The sequence below is a fragment of the Pomacea canaliculata genome, linkage group LG7, assembly GCF_003073045.1.
Source record: "Pomacea canaliculata isolate SZHN2017 linkage group LG7, ASM307304v1, whole genome shotgun sequence".
NCBI lineage: Eukaryota > Metazoa > Mollusca > Gastropoda > Architaenioglossa > Ampullariidae > Pomacea > Pomacea canaliculata.
This window is the reverse complement of record NC_037596.1, coordinates 1,340,217-1,350,387: the sequence shown is the minus strand read 5'-3', so window position 1 is coordinate 1,350,387 and position 10,171 is coordinate 1,340,217. Positions and strand designations below refer to the sequence as shown.

General features: G+C 38.8%; 1 protein-coding gene across 11 annotated transcripts in view; it reads left to right on the top strand.

The window, feature by feature from the left end:
- The window catches only part of LOC112569471 (A disintegrin and metalloproteinase with thrombospondin motifs adt-1-like), a 595,732-nt gene extending 588,355 nt beyond the window's left edge, over positions 1-7,377 (top strand). For 10 of the 11 annotated variants that reach the window (XM_025247267.1, XM_025247264.1, XM_025247262.1 and 7 more), the window contains 9 exons: positions 216-386; positions 1,355-1,498; positions 1,911-2,081; positions 2,438-2,581; positions 3,455-3,625; positions 4,546-4,689; positions 5,834-6,004; positions 6,144-6,287; positions 6,795-7,377. In XM_025247267.1, coding sequence (XP_025103052.1) covers positions 216-386; positions 1,355-1,498; positions 1,911-2,081; positions 2,438-2,581; positions 3,455-3,625; positions 4,546-4,689; positions 5,834-6,004; positions 6,144-6,287; positions 6,795-6,979 — 1,445 coding nt within the window. In that variant the 3' untranslated portion in view covers positions 6,980-7,377. The remainder of the gene's footprint in view (positions 1-215; positions 387-1,354; positions 1,499-1,910; positions 2,082-2,437; positions 2,582-3,454; positions 3,626-4,545; positions 4,690-5,833; positions 6,005-6,143; positions 6,288-6,794) is intronic. The other variant, XM_025247268.1, reaches the window with a different exon arrangement.
- Positions 7,378-10,171: the final 2,794 nt, after the last annotated feature.

Below are 10,171 nucleotides of genomic sequence, written 5' to 3'. Positions count from 1 at the left end.
ACGGCATTCATCTGTGCAAGGCGATGATTGTAAACGTGTATCTCAAGAACGAAACTCAAAAACGAAAGGAGATCACTTACTCATCGTTGTGAAGATTGTAGTTTGAAATGAGCTTTTAGGTTTCATTACAAAATACTCTTTACCTAGTTCTTTACACTACAAAATTTGAAAAATGTCAGACCACATCACATAGCAGCTCAGTTCTATTGTTACAGTTCCTCAAGATGGACGGTGGAACGACTGGGGCAGCTGGTCCTCATGTTCTGTGTCTTGTGGTCAAGGAACTCGTACAAGGTCAAGGACGTGTCATGGAATGAACGCCTGTGGACGACCCTGTGAGGGAAACAGTGCTACAGGGGAATACTGCAACGATTATGTGTGTCCAGGTAAGCACACGCGACAATATCTTTAGCTTCTAAATTCTTTCCTAAAGGTAAATATTGCTTGTGGTGTGTAGAACGGCATCTGAGTGTAACCCTTGAGTAGATGTATTAATGCATACACGTCGAACTAAGGAGCATTCGATGTTTTAAAAATTGAGTTCATATTCTTCAGAGGAAAGACGAAAACGCTGGATGAGGATGTGTTTATCTTTATCTTAAAGTTGTTCTAGTCTTTGCAGTAGTCAATCCATGGGTTAGTACAGCAAGGCTCCCTGTGATATGATGTCCAACAGTATTTTCTATACCTGAAGTTTGGAGTTTGTTTGTTTGTTTTGATTTTTTGTTTGTTTTGTTTTTTGTTTTGTTTTGTTTTGTTTTGTTTTGTTTGTCTTGGAGAGGTTCCTACGTCTCTGGGAGCATTTTGTTGTTACATCATGCTCATTTTACTTTTATAAAGGGGCTTTAATTTTCCTTGGGCGATATTTTTTCTCTCCAATTATAGTTGTATCTGTATTTGTGTTGATAATACGGGGATGGTTTGTGTTACCGGATACCTAGAAATCCATTGATACTCCCTCTTCCATTGCATGCCAAGCATTTCTTTATCTAGTGAGAAAAGTACTTCTTACATATTTGCCAAAGATACATTTTTAACAAAATCGGGTGTCTTGGGAGTCAAAAATGCATCCAACATGGCGCTCAGAAATCTTTAAAAACATCAACATTTCTCAGCATCAACAGTTTAGAGGTCGGGGCATCAGGAATATCTAGTGCAAAAGAGCAAGTGTTTTGTTATGTCCTTAGCACTACCTATACCAATTCTTGATTTATAAATGAAACTGTTAATAGTTTATATTGCATAAACTAGATGTTTATGTCCATGTTTTATCGTTAGTTGGAGATAAGAAAAACAATGCTTAATGTTTGGTCAAAGCCAGGAAGAAGAATACTTTATTCGTGAAATATTGCAGCTTGGGGATCGTGGAGCAGCTGGACATGCAGCGTCACCTGTGGAACAGGAACAATGTCAAGGACGCGTACCTGTACTCCGCCATCCGCCACGTGCTCAGGTGATGCCAGTGACCAACAAGAGTGCCAGCGTCCGGCGTGTTGCGGTAATGGTTGCTAGTTTATTTTTGTGTACATGACTACAGATAAATGGCTTACTCTTACCTAGTTTATCTCTAACATGTTTTACTTGTAAACTTTTCCCTGTTTCTATCGACTCATTATTTTAAAGGACCTGGTAGTGAACGCTGCCGTCGTCTGCTGTCCACACAACTTATGTTAATGAGGTGTCTCTGTGTATCAATATGACGATTGCGGCATTTATCTGTGCATGCCGATGTTTTTGAGCTTGTTTCTCGAGAACAAAAGGAACGCATTCACTCCAATTTGAGGAGATTGTAGTTTAAATAAAGCTTTTAGGTATTACTACAAAATATTCTTTCCCTGGCTCTTTGAATTAATCCTTCATAGCACTACAAATGTCAGACCACATCAGTTAGAAGCTTTGTTCTGTTACAGTTCCTCAAGATGGACGGTGGAACGACTGGGGCAGCTGGTCTTCATGTTCTGTGTCTTGTGGTCAAGGAACACGTACAAGGTCAAGGACGTGCTATGGACCCAATGCCTGTGGACGACCTTGTGAGGGAGACAGTTCTTCAAATGAATACTGCAACTTGTCTGCATGTCCAGGTAAGTGCACGCGACAATTTCTTAATTCTGCCTGGCGCGGAATCCATTGTCAAAATTGCATTTATTTGTGCACTTAGCAATCTTTGCAATCTCAGCATTTCTCAGCATCAACAATTTAGGGGGAAAGGAAAATCAAGATAACAGCTAGTGCAAATGTACAAGTGTTTTGCTACTTCATTACACCGGCACATCGCCTACCGTTTATTGTTTAAAAAAATAAAATTGTTGTAATAGATTATATTGCATCATCTAGATATTTGCATTCATGTTTGATTGTTAGTAGAAGATGAGCAAACATTTTGCTTAATCTTCGGTCAAAGCAGGAAACAGAATACTATAGTCGTGGAATCTTGCAGCTTGGGGATCGTGGAGCAGCTGGACATGCAGCGTCACCTGTGGAAGAGGAACAGAGTCAAGGACGCGTACCTGTACTCCGCCAGGCGCCAGGTGTGCAGGTGACGCCAGTCAAGCACAAGATTGTCAGAGACCAGAGTGTTGTGGTAATGTTTGCACGTCTTGTCGCTATGGTTACCGTTATATCCCTGTCTTATCACTGGTCAGCTTTTGATTAGCTCGCTAATAGCAGTGAGTTTTTCAATCGTTGACAAAGACTTTTACTTGATGCAGTGAGACTGTCTATCGCTTACAAACCTTGATAGTGTCGAAACAATGTAGTCTACCTTTAAAAGAGTATTTCTGCATTATCTCAGAGAGTACGTATTACAGAACACGAGAATGCTATCGAAGTTAAACTGACTGCAAGAAGGACAGCTTCATCATCTGATGACTTGATAAAGGCTAACGACAACATTCATTATCATCACTGAAACACTTTGACTGAGATTTAATTATATCCAAAACTATTATAAATATCATAAAGACAGTACATATATATGTATTAAGTGAATAGTTCAGCTGTATATGACTTGAGCTAACACATTAAAAACATTAATATCATTAGCTTTTCTAAAATATCAATCGTAAATGATGTGGATTGGTTCGCATTTTTATTTAAAGAAGTATTGCATATTTAAATAATTTCTTTCTAAATTATCTATAGATAAATAATCTAGCCTATCGTTAATTTTACCCAAAAGCATATCCTACCTCTTCTTTTTCTCTGTATCTACAGCTATTAACACTTTGAGTACATTTTAAGTAAGTCGGCAGAAATTATTTAAAACAAAGGTAGCTATAAGATACCTTTTCTCTGTAAATATAAATAACCTTTAATGTTTAACAGTTTCCTCTATAATATGTTTCGCTTGTATACTTTGAATTGTTTCTGTCGACATAATTGACAAGAGCCTGGTACTCAACGTTGCTTTCGTCTGCTGTCCACATCACTAAGCAGCTTGGTTGTGTTGTTACAGTTCCTAGACACGGACAGTGGAACGACTGGGGCAGCTGGTCCTCATGTTCTGTGTCTTGTGGTCAAGGAACACGTACGAGGTCAAGGACGTGTAATGGACCTAACGCCTGTGGACGACCCTGTGAAGGAAACAGTTCTTCAGAGGAATACTGCAACCTGTCTGCGTGTCCAGGTAAGTACACGTGACAATATCTTTAGTCTGATAGCTTCTAACTTATTGATTAAGAAATGAATATTGCTTGTGATGTGTTGAACGGCATCTGAGAGTAACCGCCTGAGTTTATGTATTAATAAATACACGTGGAACTGAGGAGTACTCAATGTTTTAAAAATAGTATTCAGATTTGTCAGCGAAAGGATGAAAACGCTGGATGACGGTGTTTATCTTTTTAAACGTTTTTCTGGTCCTTGCAGTAGTCAATCCATGGGTCACTTGTTATATGAGGTCTGCTTGTCATATGATGTCCAACCATATTTTCGATACCTAAGTTTCGTGTTTTTTGCGGGTTTTTTGTTTTGGAGAGGTTCCTACGTCTCAGGGGTCATTTTGTTGTTACATTATACTCTTTTTATTACTTTTATGAAGGAACTTTAATATTTTTTGGGTGATTTTTGTGCTTATCCTGTATTTTTGTTGCTAATAATATTTCAGTGCCCTGTGTTACCTGATATCTAGAAATCCATTGATACTCCATCTTCCATTGCATTCAGAGCATCTCCTTAGCTAATGAAAGTAGCATTTCTAGTATTTCTTCGAAAGATTCTTTTTTAACAGAATCCGGTGTCTGAGGAGTTTAAATGCATACCACTTGTGCTTAGAAATCTTGTTAAAAAATTAACATTTCTCAGCATCAACAATTTAGCTGAGAGGGCATCAAGTGAACATCTAGTGCAAAAGTACAAGTGTTTTGCTATGTCACTAGCACATCGTATACCAATTATTGCTTTACAAATAAAACTGTTGTAAGAGTTTATAATGTATGATGTAGATGTTTATGTCTATGTTTGATTGTTAGTAGAAGATAAGCAATAATTTTGCTCTATTTTCGGCCAAAGCAGGTAAAAGAATACTTAAAATGTGGAATATTGCAGCTTGGGGATCGTGGAGCAGCTGGACGTGCAGCGTCACCTGTGGAACAGGAACAATGTCAAGGACGCGTACCTGTACTCCGCCATCCGCCACGTGCTCAGGTGATGCCAGTGACCAACAAGAGTGCCAGCGTCCGGCGTGTTGCGGTAATGGTTGTTACTTTGGTCGCCATGGTTACTGTTGTATGTCCAGTCTTGTCACTGGTCAGGCTGCTAAGTCATCAACAGTGTCGCTCGTTTATACCAGTGAGTTTGTTAGTCGGTAACAAACATTTCCACTTGATGCACTGAGACCGTCTATCACTTCAGAACTTTTAAAAGTGTAGAAGGGAGTTAGTCTTCTTTAAAAAGAATATTTTTCATCATCTCAGAGAGTGAATGTGTATTACATAAGACGAGAATGCTATCGAATGTAAACTGTCTTCAAGAACGACAGCTTCATCATCTGAAGACTTGCTTAAGGGTAACGACACCCGGCATTGGCACCATCTTAAGTAGCCGACTTAGACAACGATTTCTTCATGTTTATTGAAATGATAAAGAAGAAAACATAGTGTCAGTAGATAAGCTGTTTCTAACTTTGATGTTACTAAAGGTATTTATGAAGAATCTTATACATTCATACTTCTTAAAAAAATTTTAATCGTAAAACGATGCGGACTGTATTCCATTTTCTTGTAGCTAAATAATTATGTTAAATGCTTACCAACTGTGATATGAATGTATACGTAAATTAAACAAATCACTGGGTATAAGTAATATTTTTCTTAAAAGAGACGACCATCTCAAAACAGAAGATTTGGTTACTGGGCACAGAATCCAGTCGTAAACTGTATTTTTTCTCTCTATCTAGAATTATCACCTCAATGGTAATACTTACACTTCAGTTAGTTGCCCAGAGACTATTTTAAAGTAAAATATTTTTCTACATAAATATAGATAAAGTGTTTAGTCTTACTTGCTTTATCTACAACATAATTTACGTGTAAACTTTTCCCTGTTTCTATCAACTCATTATTTCAAACGACCTGGTAGTGAACGCTGCCGTCGTCTGCTCTCCAGACAACTTATGTTAATGAGGTGTATCTGTGTATAAATGTGATAATTACGGTATTCATCTGTGTATGGCGATGTTTGTAAGCGTGTATTTTGAGAACAGAAGGAAACTCAGGTTTGTTGAGATTGTAGTTTAAATAAAGCTACAAAATATTTTTCCCTGGCTTTTTAATTACCCTCCAACCTAAAAAAATGTCAGACCACATCAGTTAGAAGCTTTGTTCTGTTGTTACAGTTCCTCAAAATGGTCAGTGGAACGACTGGGGCAGCTGGTCCTCATGTTCTGTGTCTTGTGGTCAAGGAACACGTACAAGGTCAAGGACGTGTTATGGACCTAACGCCTGTGGACGACCTTGTGATGGAAACAGTTCTTCAGAGGAATACTGCAACTTGTCTGAGTGTCCAGGTAAGTTCACGCCACAATATATTTAGTCTGCTATCTTCTCACTTGTTGCTTAACAATTAAATATTGCTTGTGATGTGTAGAACGTCATCTGAGTGTATATGTAGTAATGGAGACACCTTTAAATGGTGGAATATTGCAGCTTGGGGATCTTGGGGCAGCTGGACCTGCAGCGTCACCTGTGGAAGAGGAACAGAGTCAAGGACGCGTACCTGTACTCCGCCAGGTGCCACGTGTGCAGGTGACGCCAGTCAAGCACAAGATTGTCAGAGACCAGACTGTTGCGGTAATGTTCGTTAGTTTTGTCGCTATGGTTACTGTTATGTCCCCTGTCATGTCACTGGTTAGGTTTATCATTCGCTCTCTAATAGCAGTAAGTTTGTCAATCGTTAACAAAGACTTTTACCTGATGCACTGAACCCATCTATCACTTACAAACGTTGGTTGTGTCAAAGCAATTTAGTCTACCTTCAAAAAAGTATTTCTGCATTATCTCAGATAGTGAGAGTGTATCACATAACACGAGAATGCTATCGAAGATGAAATGTCTGCAAAAATGAAACCTTCATCATCTAATGACTTGCTGAAGGCTTACGAAACCAGTTAATGTCATCACTGGAAATCTTTGACTGAGGCTTAACTATTACCACATAACTATTATTGAAACCATAAAGAAAATACATATATCACGTGAGTAGGTAAGCTGTGTCTAACTCGATGAAATACATATTAAAAAACATTCTTCTGACATCTTCTGTCCAAATCACTTATCAGCTCAGGTCTGTTGTTACAGTTCCTAGACATGGAGAGTGGAACGACTGGGGCAGCTGGTCCTCATGTTCTGTGTCTTGTGGTCAAGGAAAACGTAGAAGGTTAAGGACGTGTCACGGAATGAATGACTGTGGACGACCTTGTGAGGGAAACAACTTTCTAGATGAACCTTGCGACCTTCAGGCCTGTCCAGGTTGTTGCCAATGATTTTATTTTTAGTCTGAGTATCATGCAAATGCCTAAAGGCCTAATTAAATTAATTTTTACTAATCACATTTCACAGCGTGCAGGAGACGAGATTTGAACACACGACAGCCAATTGTCCCGGTATTTGTGACGTGTGTTACCGGACCGTCCGGAGAAGATTACTAAAGTATTAGTGACCTTCACGTGCAACATACAAACAATACCCAGGGTACAGTCAGCGCACTTTCTCACTGACAGATGTTGTGAGAGTATAAATCCGCCTTATGTGCAGTATTGGCAAGACAATCCTGGCAAGCCAGTCTCTCTTACTTGAACATGACTATCAGGAGTCGCGCTTACTATAAATAGATCGGTTCGCGGTTAATTTGAGCAATAATGCATAATTTGAATGCTTCGACATTTAGTAATTTAAAAAAATCCACAAACAACTTGTCTTCCCTAGAAACAAACACAATTTACATGATTATCGTGTTGTGGTTGACTTTAAAAGAACGCTTACTCGAGCCACGTGGTGCTTGTCGATGTTTACCGCGCGTGTATCGCATCCGGGTATTTATTTATCTTACGATCGTAATCTGTTTCTCCATTGTGAGACTCCGTGCACACAGACGTTCACGTTATAAACCTTTTGACACATTGTCTACTGTCGCAGTCTATGACAATATAATACACATTCATCCTGAGTGAAAAGAACCGAAAATATATTAATCAGGGAGAACGGTCCTTAACTATAACAGCATTCTTATATGCATCCACTATTGTTTCAATCTTCTCTTTTCTACTTTCCTTGTCACACTCCTGCTAATATAATTTTTTTTATTTATTGGACGCATGTGTCGTCAACTCTAAAGTATTTGCAATATCCAATGTTCTTGCCAGACTCTTTTCTCGCCAGTTTTCTTTTGGTCAGCAGGAGAGGGAAGAGGTGCTTTGGACTCAACGGTGTGACAGGCTAAACATCCACTTGCGTGCTGCCTTCATTTCCTTACAACTAATAAAACGAATTAAATTTAGAACTTTTTAGAGATGATTTTATTAGTAAACATTAATATGCAACATTGTAGTGTGTTATCTGTGTTTTGTTTACCTTTTCTGTATGTTTCAGTGTACGGATGTGCGTGAGTGTGTCTGCGTGTGCTGTTGTATGTATTATTTAGTCTCAGTGCCTGATGCATTTTTTTGGTGGAATACACAAAGAAGATATGAAATGGAAAAATACAGAGCAAGAAAAAATATTTTATAAAGTCTAGTGTCGTTGTCATGAGTGCAATGAGTGACACACTACTCACCACACTGAATTTTCTCTCAATATATTCGCTGGGTGTAAAAATATAATCAAAAGACTATTCCCTTTGCAAAAAGTTAACATTAAGATGATATGAAGCAGTCGGAAATTAGGGTAAAACTTTTGAAAACAAAATATTGTCATTTACTCTAAATATCTTCATATAATGCTAGACCTTGAAAAAGAACACAGAATCAGAAGCGACAAAGAAAGAGATCGCCGATACCTCACTGAAAAATTCTTAATTCGCTCCTTTGTTGCTAGGAAAAGATTTACCCCCATTAAAGTTTAATTAAGACAGTTTTTAGCTGCATTCTCTCTCTCTCTCTCAAACACACACACACACACACGGAGGAAATAAAGATTCGTTGACACAAGAGTTCATTGACCTGAAGATCGTCAAGAAACAATAATCAGATTACATTCCGCAGAATGTTAGCATTACTCTAGTCTCTTAAATTAAAAAATAAACCAAGAAATCCATGTCACCACTTCAACGTCAAATAAAACTTGACAACATTGATTTCTTCAGTTCACCATTATTCTTCAAGACGTTACACGCAGTTTTCATGAAGAATCTTATCTTTAAAAGGTTTAATATATATAATATCAACAGAAACAACCACATGTTTTCACAAGTACAGTTTCATCAACATGACTTTACAGGGTTTGTAAAAAATACATCTGCTTTTAATTCATTAAGAATCTGTCGAGGAAGCTCACTTTTTGTTAGATATAACTTCTTTAAATTCAATTTAAAAAAAATATTAAGTTTATTATAAAAATTAAATCAGCTTGACTGCTGATTGGTCTACACAAACACGTTTAGCTTTGATGGGTGTGTCAAGGGAAATCACTGCCTTTGCTTGCTGTTAAATGCTTTAATTTTCTGCTTTCTGAAACCTACAAGACTGTTGCTCTCCTTACTATTTCTCTTCGGTGTCTGCAGAACATGGCAAAGAAACAGAATGGGTCAAAAGGAAGTCTTTACCTTTGTGACCCCGATGGGCTTTGAGCCTTAAGGTAGCGGCGAATACAGGAAAGCCGTCCGCGATATATATAGAAAGAGAGAAAGGGAATCCGACAGACCTTAATCAAGGACAGATTACTCGAGATGAAGGAAACAGTCGCCTGGGGCGACAACTGTAATCCCATGACCAACGAGGGACAGCAGAAAACGTCTGCCATTGATAGTCGCTTGCTCCCTGATCACAAAGTTCCACTAAACCGATCGACCTTTACAGTTTTCTACTGACAACAGACACGATCATCTTTAAAAAGAACCAAAGTTTTGCGAGAAGAAGGTTGAACGGGCAACTAGGAGCCTGAAGGGAAGGAACGTTGTTAAAAGGTGATAGAGAAGACATATTTAAAGCTCTTACCACACTGTGTTCAATAATTAAGGCAACCATGCAATGACCACAAGAGTAGACCCAGTCACTGGTGATACCCATGCAACGTAGAGCAGCGGTTCTCAACCTCTTACTTGTGATGCCCCCCCTGACGAACACCGGTACGTCCGCGACCCCCCTTAGCCAGCTAGGTCGGTGGAAGAGCAGGGGAGCCTTAGCTAACCTCGAACGCCGCGTCGAGGAAATCAGCAACGGAAGAACAAAGTTCATATCTGCAAGAAGTATAACTGTTAATGAAATTTTACTAAAGCAAATTCTGCGGTGCTAATAAATATTATTTTATTGGACACTCACTTTGATTAATGAGAAGGTTGAGCCTGCTTGCTGTTGCATAGATAAGCGAACCTGGGTGCGATGTTCGTACTCACTGCTATTCGCAGCTCAGCCTCTGCGTCCACACGATTTCTGTATTGAGACTTCAGTGCTGCCAATGCTGAAAATCCTTGCTCACGAAGTTGAAAATGGCAGAAGAACTTTCATTGCTTTCTCAGAAAG